At 38.0% G+C, this 22,880-nt stretch overlaps 1 protein-coding gene across 1 annotated transcript in view; it reads right to left on the reverse strand.

Annotated features, from left to right (window-relative positions):
- Positions 1-22,880, reverse strand: part of RARS2 (arginyl-tRNA synthetase 2, mitochondrial) — a 74,149-nt gene that overhangs the window by 32,175 nt on the left and 19,094 nt on the right. Inside the window, exons 3-7 of the mRNA XM_011941951.1 lie at positions 19,536-19,638; positions 18,106-18,189; positions 8,951-9,048; positions 4,115-4,170; positions 1,007-1,090 (exon numbers count right to left, since the gene is read on the reverse strand). Of these exons, the coding sequence (XP_011797341.1) occupies positions 1,007-1,090; positions 4,115-4,170; positions 8,951-9,048; positions 18,106-18,189; positions 19,536-19,638 (425 nt within the window). The remainder of the gene's footprint in view (positions 1-1,006; positions 1,091-4,114; positions 4,171-8,950; positions 9,049-18,105; positions 18,190-19,535; positions 19,639-22,880) is intronic.

Genomic DNA, 22,880 nt, shown 5'->3' on the forward strand with positions numbered 1-22,880 from the left:
AAAAAAAAAAAAGTTTGTATCTCACAATCTACCCTGTCTTTCACTACCATAACAACTTCACTTACCTTGCCTTCTCACACCTTGATTACTGGTTTACATGAGTTAGGAATGGTTCTGAGTAAACTCATTATATGAAAGATAATTTGTGGTAGTACTTAACTGTTTGGATCGCACTCCTCTCTTTTTCTCTTTTCCTTCTGGACTTTCCCCACCCCACTCCTGCCCCTCACTGTACAGTTAAAGGGGAAGCCAAAGTATCACCCTTTGCTTATCTTCTGGGCCACTGGCTATGGTATAATAGTGGATCCTACTTCATGTAGGATGGCCCAGGGAGGCTGGATGTCCTTAGATTGAAAAATGGCAGGGCTGTGGTTGAAAACGGTGTACACAGTTAGACTTACTTCTTCCCTGTATAGTCACTTCTACGTTTAACTAATAAAAGCAGGCAATTCCTCTTTATTAAAACCACAAAAGCTTACATCAGGTTTTACTCTGGGGTTTTGTTTTTTCAGACAGGGTCCTGCTCTGCCACCCACACTGAAGTTCAGTGGACTGCAGCCTTGACCTCCAGGGCTAACACGATCCTCTTACCTCAGCCTTCCGAGTAGCAGGAATACAAGGGCATGCCACCATGTCCAGCTAATTTTTTTGTATTTTGTAAAGACAGGGTTTCACCATGTTGCTCAGGCTGGTCTCAAATTCCTGGACTCAAGTGATCCACCCGTCTTGGCCTCCCAAAATGTTGGCCACTACAGGAGTGAAATACCATGCCTGGCCCAGGTCTTCTTTGAATGTGTGAAGTTACCTTCCCCAAAGGTAACTTGTGTGGTGAGAATTACTCAAGTAAATAGAAGATTTTATGCAAAAAAGCCATTAGGAAAAAAAAAATAGGTAGGACATACTACTTCATCCAACGGGATTCTGCCTATATTCCGTCCAGAAGATCAAAGTTTTTAAAAATTGAATTTTACAATGAAATGAAAAACAAAATCTCAAACGTACTTACCAAACTGCATGCCCCAATCGCCAAGGTAATTTATTCTTATTACTTGATGTCCTAAAGCTTCTTTGAGATTTGCTATAAAATTTCCTAGTAATCAATAAAGTATAGTTTCTCATTCTTGTTATCCATTTTTGACATAAGAACCATGTACTTCTCTATTATCAAAGCATAAGTAAAAAATTCTTTTCACAAAATTTACCAACTCACTGTTTTTCACCAAAATATTCACCATTGTGTTTTCATATATGTTATGGAAAGGGAGTAGGAAATTACTTGTAGGGCAGTTATTCCAAAGAATCGCACATTTCACAGTAACAGAATTTTCATCAACATCATTAATAGGATTTTAGAACACATTAGAGTAATTGCTATTCTAGTCAATTTCAAGGAGAGAAAAAAATCCCAGTAATTAACAAGAAATATATTTGTCTGTGTCCTAAGAACCGAAGCCTCACTGCTGTATTTTCCCTTTTTGTGTTTTCTAAATAGCTCATTCTATCTCCTTTTAATCACTAACATCTACCCTCTGCATGCCTGCTCCCTAACAGCATGTAATAATCTAAAGCCTTCACTTTCCCATACTGCTGATGCTGGTTTCACACTCAACATCTATTCCGCTTTCCTTCTTTTGTGCCCTCATCTACTGCCGAGGCTGAAAACCTAAAAAGTACAAATCCCAGAGTCTCTTTTTATTAGAGTTCCAGAAGTCTTCTAGGTTTGGGCAATCAGATACAGTTTATGTAAGATTTAGAAGGGGAGTTATTTCTATTTTTTTATGACAAGCACAGTTGTGGCGGCTTTGTTTTTATGTGACACCATGAACGGAGGTCCTAGTATTCCATGATGGCCACCAAAGAAACTGAAAGTATATGGGGCTGCCTCTTAAGACTGTATGGATTCTAGATGGCATGGCAGGAGTAGTGGCATTTTCTTGACCACGGCAGTGGCAGCATGGTTCTACAGCAGTGGAAGTGACTGCAGAAGAGGCAAGAGCTCCCTTGATGACAAAGTTCTATAGCGCAGTTTTGGGAGTTATTTATGTCAGCTTAATCCAAAGCTTCTGCAGCCCTCCCAACAACTTTGTAAACTATTCAATATCCTATAACAAATCCTCTCCTGCCTTTACTAAGAATGGATTTAGTTTTTTGCAAATAAACCCTCACCAATATCCATACCTGTCTTAAACTACTGCAGCTATCTTCTTTCCAGCTTCCCTACTTCTAGACTTTCCCAATCTGTAAAGTCCCAGCAATTGGAACCCCAGTTTTTCCAGCTGGTACAAAGATAGCATATTCTTATTTTTTTTTTCTTAGCCCCTTGTTATATCACAAATCCAATTAAAAATCCAATTAAATGTCTGAACCTAGACTTCTGGAATTAGACTGCCTAATTTCAAATCCTGGCTACAATACTTTGGAATCTTGGGAAAGTTACTTTTGGTAGCTGAATTTCTTCATCCATAAACCAGAGTTAATAGTATTTACCAAACTGGGTTGTTATAAAATTGAATTATATAATACATGAAGACACAGCATGGTAAGTTCTCAAATATTATCTCTAACTGGTCCAAATATTTCCCTCAACTGTGAAAACAACTTTATCATACCCTACCCATCATTTACTCACTCCTATACTTTTGACTTACTCACATAGCTTTTCTTATATTGTATATTTCTTATACTTTTTCATCAAGTCCTGTCATTTCTTCTCTTAAAATGCTGCCCAAGAACAATGAGAGCTGACCCCACAACAATCTATGCCACAAGTACTAATTTCTCCAATTCTGAAAAGTATTGAAGCACAGGTTAAACAACTTTCTCTTAAGCATGCAATAGGACAGATTTCTACATTGGAAGTGAGATTAGATTGAGATAAACTCCAAAGTCCCTTCCAATTCCAATATTATATAATTTTAATTTCAGTTTTTAAATTCACCTGCTGCATGACACGTGTTAAATAAATGAAAATTGTTAATTATACACTGAAGCATTACAACTATGAAGTACTACATAGTAATCTCTATTTATTGAAATAGTCTTCTTTTGTTGTTTTTTGAGACAGAATCCAGCTGTCGCCCAGGCTGCAGTGCAGTGGTGTGCAGCTCACCACAACCTCCGCCTCCGGGGTTCAGGCAATTCTCCCACTTCAGCCTCCTGAGTAGCTGGGATTACAGGTGCACACCACCACACTGGCTGATTTTTTGTATTTTTAATAAAGATGGGGTTTCGCCATGTTGGCCAGGCTGGTCTCGAACTCCTGATCTTAAATGATCTGCCTGCTTTAGCCTCCCAAAGTGCTGGGACTACAGGTGTGAGCCACTGCGCCCGGCCAGAAATAGTCTTGTTCTCATTTCCAGTCTTGAACATTCTACTAAGTGCTCACATGACTGAAGTGAATTTTTAACAAAAATTGTTATTTGTACTTTATAATTTTGACAAAAATTGTTATGTATTTTATATAAACAAAATATATGAATAGGCAGAGCGTGGTGGCTCACGCCTGTAATCCCAGCACTTTGAGAGGTCGAGGTGGGCAGATCACTTGAGGTCAGGAGTTTGAGACCAGCCCGGGCAACATGGTGAAACACTGTCTCTACTAAAAATACAAAAATTAGCCAGGCATGGTGACGCATGCCTGTAATCCCAGCTACTTGGGAGGTTGAGGGAGGAGAATCTTTTGAACCTAGGAGACAGAGGTTGCACTGAGCTGAGATTATACCACTGCACTCCGCCCTGGGCAACAAAAAAACCACAAAATATATGAGCAAAAAAATTTGAAGGGTTATATATCCCCACATAACTATTTTTACTTTTGTATCTTTGAGGTCTTCTCCATATTTATACTTACTTTTAGAAAGTTAAAAATCATAACATAGATAGCAGTTAAAATTAGTTTCTCAGTGAATCTTTGGTTTTGAAATGAATTTTCTGTTTCCATCGTTATTAACCAATGTTGTCCATTTCATGTAATATTGAATTAGCATGAGGCTCATATAAATTTAAACTTTTTGTTTTTTGTTCTTTTGTTATTTAAGCATTAAACCATTAAATTGAACTATCAAATACTTCCTCAAAGGCACGTTTAGTATTTTATGTGAAACTAAACACTTACCTATGATGGTAGAACGCAAATGTCCAACATGAAATTTTTTGGCAACATTAGGTGAACTGCAAAAAAAAAAAGGGAAAAGTTATTTCTCTATTCTAAGAATTAAGACTTCTAAGAATCAACTAGGTTATGCCTCCATACTTGGACAAAACTGTGGAGTAATGCCTTTGGTATTAGGGCAAAGATAAGTTAAAAGTCAAAAATTTACAGCAAAGATAAATTAGAACTCAAAATTTTGACATTATGTTAATGAAATTGATCCTGTGACTCCTGAACTAATAGCATTCACGTAAGTGGTATACTTACGAAGTGGATACATTTAAGGATTGATAAAACCAACACAAATTACTAAGTTTAGTGCAAATCCTTTACCCTCTTAAAAATCACTGAGGGCCTCAAAGAAATATTTTTCATATAGGTAATATCTGCTACTATTTACTGTATCAGAAATCAAAATTTAAAAATGTAAAAATACCCCCAGCACAATGGCTCACGCCTGTACTCTCAGCACTTTGAGAGGCTGAGGTGGGAAGACTGCTTGAGGCCAGGGGTTTGAGACTAGCCTGGGCAACATATCAAGACACTGTCTCTACAGAATTTTTTTTCAAAAAACTAGTCAGGTAGCTGGGTGTGGTGGCTCACACCTGTAATCCCAGCACTTTCTTAGGCCGAGGAGGATGGATCACTTGAGGCCAGGAGTTCTAGACCATCCTGATCAACATGGTGAAACCCTTACTTCACTAAAAATACAAAAAATTAGCAGGGCATGGTGGTGCATGACTGTAATCCCAGCTATTTGGGAGGCTGAGGCAGGAGAATGGCTTGAACCTGGGAGGCAGAGGTTGCAGTGAGCCAAGATCACGACATTCATTGCCCTCTAGCCTGGGTGACAAGAGCAAAACTCTGTCTCAAAAAAAAAAAATAAATAAATTAAAATAAATTAGTAGGGTGTGGTGGTGCATGCTTGTAGTCCTAGCTACATGGAAGGCTAAAGCAGGATAGCTTGGGCCCAGGAGTTCAAAGTTATAGTGAACTATGATGATTGCACTTCAGCCTGGGTGACAGAGTGAGACTCTGTCTGTAAAATTAAAAACAAAAAAAAAAAAAGGAAAAATAATTATGCATAAAACCTCTAACAATTGGAATGTGACTCACCACTCCAAATTCCCAATCAACACATTTATCACTCCCGTGCGTGCTCAAGAAGTTGTAATCAATCATTTAACATAGCAAATGCTTCCAGAGCACTCACTACCTGACAGGCACAGCTGCACATACTTCACGTGTATTAACTCATTTAATACTCGTATGTGCTGTGAGGTAAGGTACTCTTAACTTTTATTTTACAGATGAGGGAACTGGGACAACAAAGAGAGATGATGAAGCAAATGTGGCAATATCTTGATGACTCTTAAATATATGAAACGAACATATAGGGGTTAATTATACTGTTCCCTGTTTTGTGAAGGTTTGAAAATTTCATAAGTTTTTCAATATTAAAAAAAGATAAATTATCTTTTATATTATCAATTATTAAAAAAATTGAACATTTTTGGTTAAAAGTGGTAAAACTAGAGCTTAATTCTGGTTTGTCTCCAAAGCCTTGTCTCCAAAGCCTTTGTCTCCAAAGCCCTTCAGAGTACTACGATTTAAAAACTTGATCCTACGACATGCGTGCATATTTTAAAAATTCTCTTCTCCTATCTCTCTCATTTTCAGAAGAAATCCAAGAAAAATGTTCTCTATCAATTTTGATCCTGTCTCCACCTATTTTGTCTCTACTTTGAAATCACAACAGCAAGAACTGCAGCATCTGGAAAACCTCTAAGGGAGAGAGAAGCAATGGTCTCACAACAATGCCACATGTAAACTGTCAGAGAGCAAAGATGGCTGCTAGGAGATAGACAGGCTCTGCCTTCAACAGCATTCAGACACTCATTTAAATTCCAGCCTTCCTTAACTGCTTTAGAAAAAGGCTAAGAGAAGCAAATCCATAAGCAAATTAACTGCCATACAAAAAGCCTACAGAATACAACTTGCATAGAACAGGTTATTTTTAGATACTTCTTAAAAGCATAAACAAAAAGGAGCAGTATATGGGAAACCAAAACTTAAGAGGAAAGCCAGGGAATCAATGAGTAAGGAAGACTGATGCCACAGTATTTCTAGAACTTAGTTGGAGTAAAAGGATGGTGAAGGTGGAAAAAAAAAATGCAAAAGAAGGTAAGTAATGGTGGCAACTTTTCAAGTTTTAGGAAACTTATAATGGCATTACTTAAAAGGATGAATGTATGGCAACAGGTAATATATTGCCTCCCTATTGATTTTCCTTTACTTGCCGGTTAGGTAATTGAAAGGGGTTTAAGAGTAATATGGTAATGAAGTGCCTCCCCAGTGAAGAAAGCAGTATGTCCATTAATTTAAAGACATGAATGAAAATAATCAAAGATGATCACAAATTCTTTGCTTCTCTCACCATTAAGAGATGTACTCTATTTTTCTTTCCTTGAATCTGGGGTGATCTTGTGACTTGCTTTCATCAGCAGAAAGTGACAAAACTGATGATGCCATGCCTGTTCCAAGATTAGAGGTTTTCACTATCTTAGAGCCTTGAGTACCTCTGTAAAGAGGTCTTGCTACCCTGTTGGAGAAACAATGTGGTGGGAGAGACAGATGCCTGGCCAGAGAAGTAAATGAGCCACTTTTGATTTCTAGCCCCAAGAGTCTCCAGATGACCACAGTTACATAAATGACCTCAGGCAAATAGAAGAACCACTGGCCTGAAATACTCCTCTCTCCCCATTTCCTCATACATGGTGTCATAAGTACCAAAATGGATGTTAAGACACTAATCAGAAGCTGGCAATTCTTTTTCTTAAACAGCCAAATAGTAAATACTTTAATAGGCTTCTGGACCATCTGATCTGTCACAACTATTCAACTCAGCTCTGCTCTGTTCAACTGCCATTGCAATATGAAAGCAGCCAATGTAGATGATGTAAACAAATGTGCATGGCTGTGTTCCAACAAAATTTTATTTGCAAAAACAAAAGGGGCAAACTGGATGTTGCTTATGGGCTGAGGTTTAACAATCCCTACATTAAGGTTTGCAGTGGTTTCTTATTCAAGAGAAGATAAAACAGGCAAATTTCCTTAAGAGATGGCCTTAGTGTAGTTCCTCTGTGGTATGAGGATGACTGTAGGAAGTCCCTCTACTCTTTGTGATGCAACAAATATTTAAACTCAACTTTAAATATCATAATTGTGGTGTACTGCAGTACAAGAGTCATTCATAAGTGTCTACTCCATAGGAGCAGAAGCTTACTCAGTAATTGGTCCTTATCATAAATTCATGAGTTTGGTCTTAGAGGGTCTGTCTTTTTTAAGAAGACAAGTGAGTGGCAGAGACAGTACACATGCGTAAAACCCGCTCTTTCACTGACTGTACAGGTGCTAATCATAACTAAGTTTAAAGGCTATTATCATAAACTGCAATAATGAGTTAGTGAACATAATACTTCCCATATCGATTTTTTAAAACCTTCCACAGACGGCCAGGCGCGGTGGCTCAAGCCTGTAATCTCAGCACTTTGGGAGGCCAAGACGGGCGGATCACGAGGTCAGGAGATCGAGACCATCCTGGTGGACACAGTGAAACCCCGTCTCTACTAAAAAATACAAAAAACTAGCCAGGCGAGGTGGCGGGCGCCTATAGTTCCAGCTACTCGGGAGGCTGAGGCAGGAGAATGGCGTAAACCCAGGAGGCGGAGCTTGCAGTGAGCTGAGATCTGGCCACTGCACCCCAGCCTGGGCGACAGAGCCAGACTCCGTCTCAAAAAAAAAAAAAAAAAATCTTCCACAGACATAAATACTTAAGAAGACAAAAGGCTCTTAGCAAGTTCTATCTTTCTAAGTAGAAAAACAGTTCATCAAGACTGTTCTTCAGCTTTAGGAAGACAAATGCAACATCTCTGATAATTTCCTACGGTTGTCAGTCTGTCAGCTGTACAATGAAAGTATTAGTTTTTAGTGTTCCCTTTTCTCTCTTGGTTACCTCAAACAGTCCAAATACCAGACAGTTATACTGACAGCATGTTAGAAAGTTCTATGAAGACTATTTAGAGGCACATTAAAACTTCAAGCTATTTTTCTGGTGATTAAAAAATACATTTATTACAAATACTAAAAGACTTGTTTCTCTGGTAATCAAATTACTTAAAAAAATTTTTTTTGTTGACACAGGGTCTTGGTGTGTCTCACCTGAGCTAGAGTGCAGTGACAATCCCAGCTCACTGTAACCTTGAATTCCTAGGCTCAAGCCATCCTTCCTCCTCAGCCTCCCAAGTAGCTGTCACTACGGGAGTGTGACACCATGTACAACTACTTTTTCTATTTTTTTTTAAGAGGTGGGGTCTCACTATGTTGCCCAGGCTGGTCTCGAACTCTTGGCCTCAAGTGATCCTCCCACCTTGCCTTCCAAAGTGCTAGGATTACAGGCTGAGCCACCATGCCTGGCCACTTTAAAATTCCTAATACGGCAGTAACAATTACCTCTGCCTTAAGAGTCTATTAAAGTGAATAACTAGTTCTTCCAAAAAAGGAACTGTTAATACTAAAAAAAAAAAAAAATTTTATTATTAGACATTTTTTAGAGGTCCAAAAATATGTTTTTATTCATAGTTCAATGATTGATTCACTGTGATTTCAAGAAATAATATAACTGCACTGGTTTTCAAGTTCTCCATATGTTATTTATTAAGACCCCAAATGATGATGGTAATAACACTCCTCTGCCTAGTCAACTTCATTAAGCAACACATAAAAGGGGTGCACCCTCACCTGAATTCAACCACAATCTTCTTCCGGGGAAGACCAGAGAAAAGTTCACTTTTTAATCCATATTTTGAGCCATCTTCAATTACTTGTTGTAGCACTGTCTGAAAATTAAAGGAGTATAATTTAATGAACAAAAATTACAATGCTTTTAATTACTCTGTTGCTGAGAATTAAATATTGCCAATTTGTTCATTCTAATTTATGGAACTGAGATTTTCATAGAATCCTCAGTGGCACTACCTCCAGCACCACTTTTCATGTTACTAATGCTAGTCATAGTAGTAACTTAACACTTACAGAGATTCTGTGCCCTTTTACACTCCATGTCTATTTATTCTTACAGTAACCAGTTATGTAAGTATTTTACAGAGAAGGAAACTGAAGTTTGGTGAAGTTAAGTAACCGCCAAAAGTCCCACAGTAAATATGAACAACAAAACCAGAAGCACCATCTAATACTTATTGAGTTCATACGATTTGCCAGCCACTGTTTCAAGCATTTTATATGCATTAACTTACTTACTCCTCACGACAGCCTTACAGATAAGAACTATTTTAACAAATAAAGAAAGAAAAGTACTGAGGGGTTAAGTTGTGCAGAAAAGAACTTTTGCAACTTCACAGCTAACCTGTTAACTGCTGCATGCTGCAGTTTTTGTGATATTAAAAACTACAAGTAATGGTAGGAAAAAGACAAAAATGTATAATGCCTATTGGCTACACAAATAAGAAACAAGGAAATCCCACAGAAACTTCCCAAACATATTCCAGGTTAGTTTTTAGTTATTAACATAGAACTATGGTATATAATTCACAAAATTCATTTTATTTTTTGTTAATGGTGATGAACTTTTGTTTACTCGTATCAGTTGGTTTTCTTTCCCCAACTGCATCTATATTTTACTTTTATTTTTACATTTTTGAGACAGGGCTTTACTCTGTCTCCCAGACTGAAGTGCAGTGGCACAATCAGGGCTCACTGAAGCCTCAATCAGACTCAAGCGATCTTCCTACCTAAGCAATCCTACCACCTCAGCCTCCAGAGTAGCTGGGACTACAGGTACATGCTACCACACTCAGCTAATTAAACAAAAATTTTTTTTGGAAGGGCACAGTGGCTCACGCCTGTAATTCTAACACTTTGGGAGGCTGAGGCAGGTGGATCAGGAGATCAGGAGGTCAGGAGATCAAGACATGATCAAACATGGTAAAACCCCATCTCTACTAAAAAAATACAAAAAAAAAAAAAGAAAATTAAGCAGACATGGTGGCATGTACCTGTAGTCCCAGCTACTTGGGAGGCTGAGGCAGGAGAATCGCTTGAACCCAGGAAGCGGAGGTTGCAGTGAGCCAAGATCGCACCACTGCATTCCAGCCTAGGTGACAGAGCAAGACTCCATCTCAAAAAAAAAAAAAAAAAAAAAATTTTTTTAAAAATTTTTATAGACAGAGTCTCTCGCTTTGTTGCCCAGGCTGGTCTTGAATTCCTGGGTTCAACAGATCCTCACACCTTAGCCTCCCAGAGTGCTGGGATTATAGGCGTGAGCCACCACGCCTGGCCCCAAAATGCATCTTGAGTCTTAAAAATGTGGTTTATGTTGTGAAATAAACATTTATGTTTATTATCAAAGAGTTGGTTAAAATGGTCTCTAAATGGAACAAGCAGAGAAGGGAGCAGCAGCCAGTACCTAACAATTGACATTTAAGAAGCATAAAGTGCTGGGTCCAAGATTAGCTGCTTCTACCGTACCCATTGTCTTTAAGTCTCATAATCTTAAAGATGGGCAACATTTACCATTTAATGGATCCAAAACTAAGGATCAGAAATTGTATGTATGTGCACAAGGACATAGAGAAAATAATATTCTCTTGATTCACATTGTGTAATAAGAAACAGATAAAGAATTAATACAATATATAGACAGTATACAGAATATTGTCTGTCATAAACTAGAGACCCAGTATTATTAGTCCAAGAATATATATGAAAAGAATACATCAGTAAGAAATCCAGATTCAGATTATTCTAAGCGGAAAGTCTACAAATCTTTCACTTCTTCTTTTTATGTAATGAATGGCAGACTCCACAACAGTTAATCACAGTAAGTTAGAATTATCTTTGACAATAACTCTCTATCTACTGATTTACCTGGCACAAACAACAAAAAGGCAACGTTAATAATTTTTTAAAAATTGAACATTTAAGATAAGGCTGAAGTCCCTCTCGATCATCTGTCCTTATCCTAATTCCTTCCCTCCTTCCTCAGGAATAACCACTTTTCAAACATCATCTTAGCTGGTGACTACTCCCTTCTTGCAACTATCCTCCTTCCTTGGTTGTAAAGACACCATTCTCTCAACTTTTGCTTCTCAATTTCCTTTGTAGGCTCTTCTTCAACCATCTGCCCTTGACTCTGCACTCTGTGTTCCATTCTTGCTTCTAGCTTTTTATTTTACACTTTCAGGTCACCTTAAGACTTCAAATACTTGGCCGGGCCTGGTGGCTCACATCTGTAATCCCAGCACTTTGGGAGGCTGAGGCAGATGGATCACCTGAGGTCAGGAGTTCAAAACCAGCCTGATCAACATGGTGAACCCTGTCTCTACTAAAAATACAAAAAATTAGCCGGGTATGGTGGTAGACGCCTGTAACCCCAGCTACTTGGAAGGCTGAGGCAGGAGAATCGCTTGAACCCGGGAGATGGGAGTTGCAATGAGCCGAGATCACACTGCTGCACTCCAGCATGGGCAACATGAGCGAAACTCCATTTCAAAAAAAAAAAAAAAAAGACTTCAAATACTAATTACTTCTAACTACTTAATCTCTCTAGTGCTACAGACTGATTGGATATGCTTCTCATGCATTTCACAGAAAATACACTTGTTCTTCCACCACTGTCTATTTCCACAAACTGCACTACCACTCACCCAACTAACCTACTCAGAAACCTAGGAGTCCCCAACATTTACCTTATTCCCTCAACCTCTGTAATTAGTCACTTGTTAATCACCAGGTCCTGTGTGTATTATCTCCTAAATATCGTTACAGTTATTTAATAACTGGTTCTTCTACCCTGGTTTAGGTCCTCATCTGTCAGCTATACCACTGCAAAAACAACACCTACAGTAACGCACCAAATAACAACGTGTCAGTCAATGATGAACCACATATATACAATGGTGATCCCATTAAGACTGTAACAGAGCTGAGAAATTCTTATCACCCAGCAATGTTGCAGCAGGTCATAATGCCTAGTGCAATGCAGTACTCACATGTTTGTGGTGATGCTGATGTAAAAAAAACTACTAGGCTAGGCTGCCAGTCATATAAAAGTATAGCACATACAATTATGTACACCACATAATACTTGATAATAATAAAGGACTGTACTGATTTATGTATTTAATCTACTATATTTTTGAATCATAATTTTAAAGTGTACTCCTTATACTTACTAAAAACAATTAACTGTAAAACTGCCTCAGACAGGTCCTTTAGGAGATACTCCAGAAGGCACTGTCATCACAGAAGATGACAGCTTCATGTGTGTTATTGCCCCCGAAGACTTTCCAGTGGGACAAGATGTGGAGGTGAAGACAGTGATATTGATGATCTTGACCCTGTGTAGGCTGAGGCTAATGTGTTTGTGTCTTAGCTTTTAACAAAAAAATCTAAAAAGTAAATTAAAAAAATTAGAAAAAGCTTACAGAATAAGGATATATTTTTGTACAGTTGTATAATGTGTTTGTTTTAAGCTGTTATTACAAAAGAGTTCAAAAGTTAAAAAATTAAGCTGAGATATAAAGAAAAACAAATAGAAGAAAAAAGTTTAAAAAATGAAAAAGTTTCTAGAATAAAAATGTTACAGTCAGCTAAGGTTAATTTATTATAGAAGAAAGAAAAATATTTATTTTTTAGAGATAGAGTCTCTACTCAGGCATGGTGGTGGGCACCTGTAATCCCAGCTACTTGGGAGGCTGAGGCAGGAGAATCACTTGAACCTGGGGGGCGGAGGTGGGAGCTGAGGTTGTGCCATTGCACTCTAGCCTGGGCAACAAGAGCGAAACTGTCTCAAAGAAAAAAAAAAAATAGAGACAGGGTCTCGCTCTGTCACTCAGGCTGGTGTACAGCAGTGTGATCCTAGCTCATTGCAGCCCCAACACTCCTGGGCTCAAGTGATCCTCCTGCCTCAGCCTCTCAAAGTGCTGGAATTACAGGCGTGAGTCACCACGTCGAGCCAAGAAAAATATTTCTTTAAATTTTTGTTATTTTATTCTGAAGTTATGGTACAAGGAAAAATATGTTTTTATAACCCATTGTAACCTAAGTGTACAGTGTTTGTAATGTCTACAGTAGTGTACAGTAATGTTCGAGGCCTTCACATGCACTCATCACTCACTCACCCAGAGCAGCTTCCAGTCCTGCAAGCTCCATTCACAGTAAATGCCCAATACAGGTATAGCATCTTTTATATTTAATACTGTATTTTTACTGTACCTTTCCTATGTTTAGATATGTTAAGATACAAATATCACTGTGTCACAATTGCACAAATACTGTATTTGGTATTTACATGATTTACAAGTTTATAGCCTAGGTCTCTGTAGTCGGTTTTATCATCTAGGTTTGGGTAAGTACACTATGATGTCCCTTAATAACAAAATCACCTATGGACACATTTCTATGAATGCATCCCATTGTTAAGCAACACATGACTATATAATAAAACAATAACACCTAACTACCTTTTTACATAGCATACACATATAACTGAGTCTATTTTACTCAAACCCTTCAATGATTCGAACGGTTTAAGAGATTTTATCAACTAGGTATAGTGCCTCACACCTGCAATCCCAACAATTTGGGAGGCTGAGCTGGGAGGACTGCTGGAGGCCAGGAGTTTGAGATCAGTCTGGACAACATAGCAAGACCCCGTCACTGAAAATTTTTTAAAAAGTAGCCAAGTGCGGTGGCCTGTGGCTGTATTCCCAGCTACTTTTGGAGGCTGAAACGGGAGGATTACTTGAGCCCAGCAGGTCAAGCCCTGCAGTAAGCTACGATGATGATGCTATACACCAACCTGAGTGACAGAGACTCCATCTCTAAAAGAAAAAAAAAAAAGAAATTTAAAAATATATTTATCAATTTCCAATCTGACTTTTACTTGACACACGCCTATCACTTTTGGTTTTTTTTTTTTGAACTTTTTCGAAATTTATTTGTTTAAAGGCATACCATAGGCTGGGCATGGTGGCTCATGCTTGGGAGGCCCAGGCAGGACGATCACTTGAGGGCAGGAGTGTAAGACCAGCCTGTGCAAGACCCCATCTCTATTAAAAAATTTTTAAAACTGCCTGGGCATGGAGGCTTGCGCTTGTTAGTCCTAGCTGCTCTGGAGGCTGAGGCGGGAGGATCGCTTGAGCCCAGGAGGTTGGGACTGCAATAAGCTATGATCACACCACTGCTTTCCACCCTGGGTGACAAAGCAAGACCCTATCTCAAAAAAACAGGAAAAAAAAAAAAGGCACATTCTAATATCCATAAAAATCACAAGTTCGAAGTGTTAGGTTTTTCTGCCAATAAATATCTATTAAAATGAAATAAATTTCACTGCTGTACTACCAAAAATCATCATACATGCTGCCTGTGATACACATAACATGGAAAATGATGACTCATAGGAAAAAGCTGAAACTCTTATGCAAAGAACAGAAGGCCTTTCACACTAATTTCTTATCCTCCCCCATGCCATCTATGTGCAAACCATACTCTCAACTATCTGCTAATTTCCAGATGATGCCATGTTTCTGACTATCTGTACTCTGTCCCAAGCCATCCCCTCTGCCTGGAATGCCTGTTCTTGTATCTCCCAAATATATTTTTAATCTTCATTTCAATTCAAGGTTATGTCCTTTCCTCAAGATACACATATATGTACTCTTTTTTACACTAAGGTTGCATCTTAAATATGCCACCACTATAACACTCGTCACATTATCGTTTCCATTACACGTTACACTGAGGTTTTTTTAATGCTTTTCTTTTACATTGCAAGCTCCTTGAGGTCGAGATCCAAGCCACTTTATCTTTAGATCTCAGTAATTTAGACTCTGGCAAATAATAAGCAGGAGATTTATTAAATCAAATGAAAGCTTTTAACTGCAGAATGTCAGTGAGTTACAAATGTTCCCAGATATTCTAACAGATGAATAAGCTAGAGGCCCATCTATTTATCAGTATGTATGTTTAAACGTAAGTTGTATTCAGTAATGTAAATACTGGTGCATAAAAGGCTTTTAATTAGAATGAAATCTTTCAAAGGTTTCACTTTTTGGAATGCTTAGCCATTAGTGAATATTCCAATTAACTGGTACTTTCTCTTTGTCTATCACCATTGTCTTTTCCTGTGGACAAGTTTTGTTATTTTATCTAACTCTTTGTTGGTTAATTATTTCTTTATGGCTCTGATCAGGACTACCAAGGAAGCTATCACTCACCTCCCTATGTCTAAGGAAGTTATCACTACTACCCTACCTGTTAATTCTTTGGTCAACAGTTGAAAAGTGCTTAAAATCATTCATTCCTATTTACGGAAACTACACGTGACTTGAATGCATCCACTACCCATGAGAAAAACGTCTATTAGTGAAATAGATGCAGCCACTGGAGCAGAACTAGAGCCATTTAAATGAGTATCTTTTTCTTTTACTTTTGGTAAAACATGCAAAGTTTAACTTGGCAAATTGAAAAGTGTGAAATAAAATGATGTTATCCATTGTGTTTTTGAAGCATCCCTAAGAAAACAGGGTTTTGTTTGCATTTTTTCTATTTGGTTTAGATCATACTTTCTTTTTTCCCTTTTAACAATTAAATATTAATTGAAGTTACAGTTTCTCTTGAAAGTACTGCAAGCTACTGACAGGTGGAAGTTTGGTACCAAAGTGACAATTCTTCGCAATGCCATTATGGTTACTTCTCAAGCAAAGCTGTATTAATTCTTTGTTGGTCCTAACAAGAGTTGAATTTTTTTTCTTGATTGGATCTGAAAAATCCATTAAACATGCAAATGATGGCCAGGCGTGGTGGCTCATGCCTGTAATCCCAGCACTTTGGGAGGGTGAGGTGGGCGGATCACCTGAGGTTGGGAGTTCAAGACCAGCCTGACCAACATGGAGAAACCCCATCTCTACTAAAAATACAAAATTAGCCAGGCATGGTGGCAAAGGCCTGTAATCCCAGCTACCCGGGGAGGCTGAGGCAGGAGGATCGCTTGAACCTGGGAGGTGGAGGTTACAGTAAGCCAAGATCGTGCCACTGCACTCCAGCCTGGGCAACAAGAGCAAAACTCCATCTCAAAAAAAACCATGCAAATGATCACCATCTGAGACCTAAAAATTATAGTGTAAACCAACTTACTGCACTGCCAGTTGTATAAAAGTATAGCACATCCAATTATGTACACTATATAATACTTCATTATCAGTGACTACGTTAGTGATTTATGTATTTACTTTTAATCATTATTTTAGAGTATTATCCTACTTATTAAAAAATGGACTGTAAAACAGTTAAAATTATAAAACTAGAGATCCAATATGTGAGAAAAACAGATGCTATAAGCTTGAGAAAAGACAAATAGCTCAGAGTAATCTCAGCTATGTGAGGTATGCAGGCCCAGAAAGACATGCCTATCAGACATCAGTTATGCACAAACTCTCCCTCCTATGGCTGGGGACAATTGTTTTATGTGATTTTTGTTCCCAACTAGCTGCCTCACACGTTATCTTCATGTTACTGGAATTTGTGATACAAAGAAAAATATACAGCCTATCAATAGTTTACATTATTTTAATGTAAATTCTGGTTAACAACTCAAACTCCCTCTTCTTTCCCTTTAAAAATCCACTTGTAACTGCTGCGAATCAAAGGGTATATTCAGGGCAACTTGAATCTGTGCTCCTCAGCTGCAATCCTCAAGCTTGGCCCAAGTAAACTCTCTACTTATATTAATTTTGCCTCAGTTTCCTCCTTTTAGGTTGACAGCCAAATGTAGAATAAATTAAGTTTTGAGTAAAAAAGAATTATCACTAAAATTGTAACACACAGTAGAGGTACATCCAATAGTCCTTTTCTGAACATGAGTGCTCACTGCTCTAGGATCTGGCTTTACTGTGACACTAAGCAGGGCAACTGTAAGCAGTCTGCTTGCTCCTTTAATCAAATTCCCACTAAGATTCAGATCCTCAAGGCTGCAATACGGAAGAATTCCCATATGCGAAAGAGTAGCTGGACTTCAAAGCCCTGACCCTTGTCCCTGCATTGTCAATTGAGAAGGATTTGGGAATATTTTTAATAAGTGAGCTAATGGGTATCCTCAAATCGGAAAAAATTCTTTAGTTTGTTAATTGAAATAAAGCTTGAAAATTCATGGCCACTGAAATTTTTGAGACAAGGTCTTGCTCTGTCACCTAGGTTGGAGTGCAATGGCACAATCACAGCTCACTGCAACCTCAACCTCCCAGGCTCAAGCGATCCTCCCACCTCAGCCTCCAGAGCAGCTGGGACTGCAGGTGCAAACTACCATGTGTGGCTAATTTTTTAATTTTTTTTGTAGAGACAAGGTCTCGCTATGCTGCCAGGAGTGGTCTCGAACTCCCAGGCTCAAGTGATCCTCCTGCCTCAGCCTCCCAAGTGCTTATACAAACTTAGATGATATAGTCTACTACACACCTAGGCTGTATGCTATAGCCTATTGTTCCTAGGCTACAAACCTGTATAGCATGTTACTGTACTGAATACTGTATGCAATAGTGTCTGCACACCTAAATATATCTAAACACAGAAAAAATATGATATTGTCTTATGGGACCATCATCTATACACATTGTGTATGAAATGTCATTATGTGGTATATGACTGTACAGTGCTACGAGAGCATATAAATGAAGGGGTCAGAAACGTACTGCCAAATAAATATCAAGATTTAAAGGATGAGCAGGTGTTAACTTGGGGTGGCACTCCCCAAGTTATGGATCAGTGTGTGCAAAGGTTTTCAGGCTAGAGGAGGTATAATGAATTAAAGAACTGGAGGAAGACCACTGTGGCTGAAGCAAAGAGAATGAAAGCACAATGGCTGGATATTAACTTATTCTTACCTTTGTTAAGAGCTCTCTGTTTATTTTGAAATTTACAGTCCTTTGACCAGTACTGATTGCACTCACCACTGTATCACATCTTAGCTGAAAAGAACAAATCGCACAAAGTAGGTATGTTATATAATAGGCCTAATGAGATATGTAGTTCTAATACTATTTTTGGCTTACAAAGACACAAGTAAGTCATCTTTCCTAGTCCCTATATCGGGTCCTAGTTCTTAGGCAATCTCTTTAGTTCCATAATTCTATTTAAGTAAACACATTCTCTTCTTTTCCCAATTAACATACTATTCTGTATTTACTCTCTCCCCTCCTCATTCCCTTTCCCTCCCCTCAAATTCACCTTTTAACAAGTAAGAAAAATCACTCTACCCATATTCCACCTACTCTGACATACAATGAACACTTTTTATCTCACCTAGCTTTCATGGGAGCCACAGAACATGACGTTCTGTCAGGGTCTAAGCTAAAGCACCTGCACCAGCAGATAAGATGTAATTTAGATAGTTCATCTTATGCATATGCCTTCACTTTTTAACCTATTAGATGTTTGAACCCATCTCATGAAAAACCTATGGAACTTGAAGAGATTATCTGCTGTCACTAAAGAGCAACTAGTCTTTATTTTTAAGAACTCACAAGAAATGGGGAAAAGGAAATACATATTATATTTTGAATAATTCTATTCCTGGTAAATATCTGGGAGTGATTTTCTGATCAAATAAATATTTACTAAGCTACCAATCCTCCTTTATCATACTCATCCTGTAAATAAGCATCTTTTTCTATGATAGTGACTTTCATTGTTCCAATTCTTTAGAGTTCCCAGACACTGCCTCTGTGACATATGTTAATATGCTTGTCCAACATATCTGCCTTTTCTGAGGGAATTACACTAACAATTTATATTTAGTAATTCCTTATAATCCTTTCAATTCCTCTTTTAGATATCAAACCCATCAGAGAACTTAGAAATGAAAGAGGCTTATTATAATCATCTAACCACCTCTTCTCTGTAATCATGATTCTATTTACATCTAATCAATTCTTCTCATATTTTAATGTTCATCTTTTCAGAAACTAATTTTAAAAATTGCAACTCACTGCTCTCATTTATCAAGCTTGTTCTCCTAAATTCAAAAGTCCATCCAGATTCAATGTGTAAATTTAATTAACACTTCAGTCTTCCTGTAAGTGGTTAATCAAAAAATTGAACAATGTCAGCTCAAGAGGAATGCTTTATAACTAATTTGAAAAATCATTATAACCTTACAGTATGTGGCTAAAATGAATTTAAATTATATTACACAAGATGCCTTGAACAAAGAAACACTATTAAATTCACTATTATGGCTGAGATAGCCTGCAGAGTATTTTTTTTTAAATAACAAGTTTATTACAATGTCAAAAAGATAATAGTGCTAAAGTACCTTCTCTGCTAGTCTCTTGGCTTGAACTTGAATATCTGGTCTTGAATGGTCATTGTCTTCTTCCAACAAAGAATCCACAGAAAGCTGAAAATCAGCTACTTCTCTAAAGACAGACATTGGAAGGAGATAGACCTGTTACCTTAAAAGAATTAGTTGTGTAACAAAGACTAATCACTATGAGTTCTCTATTGAGACATACCTTTACCAGAAGAAGGTGTTCTGTGTACTTTCAAAATTAAAAGCAAGGGGCCAGGAGCGGTGGCTCATGCCTGTAATCTCAGCACTTTAGGAGGCCAAGGCAGGCAGATCACCTGAGGCCAGGAGTTCTTGACCAGCGTGGCCACATGGTGAAACCCCATCTCTACTAAAAATACACACACACACACACAAATTAGCCAGGCATGGTGGTGTGTACCTAAAGTCCCAGGTGCTTGGGAGACTGAGGCAGGGGAATCGCTTGACTCTTGGAGCTGGAGATTGCAGTGAGCCAAGATTATGCCACTGCACTCCAGCCTGGGTGACAAGAGCGAAGCTCCATCTCAAAAAAGTAAATAAAATAAAATAAATTAAAAAAAAAATTAAAAGCAAGAAAATTAGAAATAACCTAGTATTTATTTAGAATATTTTTCTTATTGTCTTATAAAATTCTTCCTCTTCTGGCCAGGTGCGATGGCTCACGCCTGTAATCCCAGCACTTTCGGAGGCTGAGGCAGGTGGATCACCTAAGGTCAGGAGTTTGAGACCAGCCTGGCCAACATGGAGAAACCCCATCTCTACTAAAAACACAAAAATTAGCTGGGCATGGGGGCGCACACCAGCTACTCAGGAGGCTGAGGCACGAGAACTGCTTGAACCCGGGAGGCAGAGGTTGCAGTGAGCCAAGATCGTGCCACTGCATTCCAGCCTGGGTGACAGAGCAAGACCCCGTCTCAAAAAATTCTTCTTCTTCTATTACCCAAATGTAGCTTTATGGTATCTCTGTGAAACAGGTAGAGCAGTCACCTTATTTTATAGACATGAAAACTGATGTCTGGCAAGCTAAATGTCTCCTTTAAAATCCTTCTGAAATAAACACAGATTGAGAAAAGAGCCCAGGTCTCTTGACCTCTTCTACAATGCTTCCTCTACTACTCCAAAGGTATGCTTCATTTAAACCCTTCCACTGACCTCCAAATAATGTATTTTTTAAATGTTGTAATTTGAGTTTCGACATGAGAAAAAGAAGAATATTATTCTTAACACTCAGCAGTTCATTAAAGAGACAGACAATGCCGTTTATTCTTTTCATTGAGTAGGTGAAAAAACAATACAAAAACAAAGAAACACAAAGCAACTGATTAGTGAAAATAAATCATTTGCATCATGAGATCAGTTCTCTCTAGGAAAGCAGGGTAGGGAATGAAGTCAAACAAACACATTTCAGTGATTTCAACATTATCTGTAATGCTTAATAAAAATCAAAAGCCCTCCCTTTCCCTACAAAATAAGACTTGAAGTAACTTTGGAAAAAGGACTTGACAGCTTAGAAAGTGACCATGAGAGTACTCATTACATCATTCTCTATGAATTTTTCTGTAGGTTTGAAATAGTTCAAGGTGCAAAAAAATTTTTTTAAATTAACATATAAGCATCTACTATAACTATTCACATTAATTTATCTTCTGGACTAGAGAATGAGACTCGATAGGCAGAGTAAGAGGGTTGAAACATTATTTATCCAGCCCATCTGTCACTGGAATGAAAAGACTTATTTTTGAGGAGGCACAAATTATTTCCTTCATTAACACTTATGAAACTCAGGGAAATAACTAAAAATTCCTGTGTGACTTCTGGTTAATATCACATTTAAAAACCTAGTCTACAATTACCATTAAGAATTTTCCTGAGCCTTAATACATCAACCAGCTGCCTATTATGTATTATACTTTGGGCAGGTACAGTGGCTCATGCCTGTAATTCCAGCACTTTGGGAGGCCAAGGCAGGAGGACTGCTTGAGCTCAGGAGTTCAAGACCAGCTTAGACAACATAGCAAGACCCCAATCTCTAAGAAAAAAAATTTATATTAAAAAATGAAAACAATCTAAATGTCTATCAAGGGAATGTTACAACACTGTTAAAAGAGATAGTCATTTAAAAAAAGAATGTCAGGAAAAGGATTCAAAAATCTTACATTTTTCTATGCAGTTTTATAGCTATGTCTTTTTAAAGACAAGAAAAAAGTAAAAAGTACATCAACTTGCTAAAATCAGTTGTCTTACTATAGTAAGACTATTGGGGGCTTTTATCTTTTCTTATTCTTCTGTATTTTCCTGAATTTCCTTAAGAAGATTATCTGTTTTGCTTTTATAATAGAAAAACAAATTTAAAAAAAAAACCTTTAAAAAGGCAAAACATCTAGGCTATGAAAAGCAGTAGATATCAAAATAAACAACTGTGGATGAGGAGAGCCCAACACACTGGCTCATGCCTATAATTCTAGTGTGGAAGGCTGAGGTGGGAGAATTACTTGAACTGAGGAGTTCAAGACTAGCCTGGGCAACGTAGGGGGACACTGTCTCTACAGAAAATTTAAAAAATTAGCCAAGTGTGGTGGCCCGCACTTCTGGTCCCAGCTAATTGGCAGGCTGAGATGGGAGGATAGCTTGAACCTGGGAGATCGAGGCTGCAGTAAGCCATGATTCTGCCATTGCACTCCAGCCTGAATGACAGAGCAAGACTCCATCTCAAACAAACAAACAAACAACTGGACCCATATAGATGATGGTGAGTGATGGGCACACATAGGGTTCATTAAACTAGTCCCTGTATGTTCATTCTTTACACTTAAAAAAAAATTTTTTTAAGCAATATTTATTTTCCCACTATGTCTGAGGAGTTGTAATATTGGTCAGTGTGAAATCCACAGACTTGATAGCCACTGGCTTATAATAAAGTTGTTAATTCTGTTTACTACCATCAGATAGTAGATAGAAAATAAAATCGACAGAATTAGATCAGAGTAAAGTAATTCATTATATTAATTAAACCATGTTAACAAAAATAGTATTTCTTAATTCTCCTGGCACTTATAAACATTCTGGAATAAAGTCAGAAATACAGAACAGGTAGGCTTAGTTACATACTGTAAAGGAAACCTGAATTTATTATGGCAAAGCAATAGAGATTCCCTTTGTTTTAAGCAAACTGAATACGAAGAATTTCAGATTTGTAGGCCAGAAAAATCTTGAGGCTCTCCTCAATATTTCTTTTCTTTTTTTTGTTTGTTTGAGACAGAGTCTCACTCTGTCACCCAGGCTGGAGGGCAGTGGTGAGATCTTGGCTCACTGCAACCTCCGCCTCCCTGG

Source organism: Colobus angolensis, unplaced genomic scaffold, assembly GCF_000951035.1.
Source record: "Colobus angolensis palliatus isolate OR3802 unplaced genomic scaffold, Cang.pa_1.0 Scaffold203, whole genome shotgun sequence".
Classification (NCBI taxonomy): Eukaryota; Metazoa; Chordata; class Mammalia; order Primates; family Cercopithecidae; genus Colobus; species Colobus angolensis.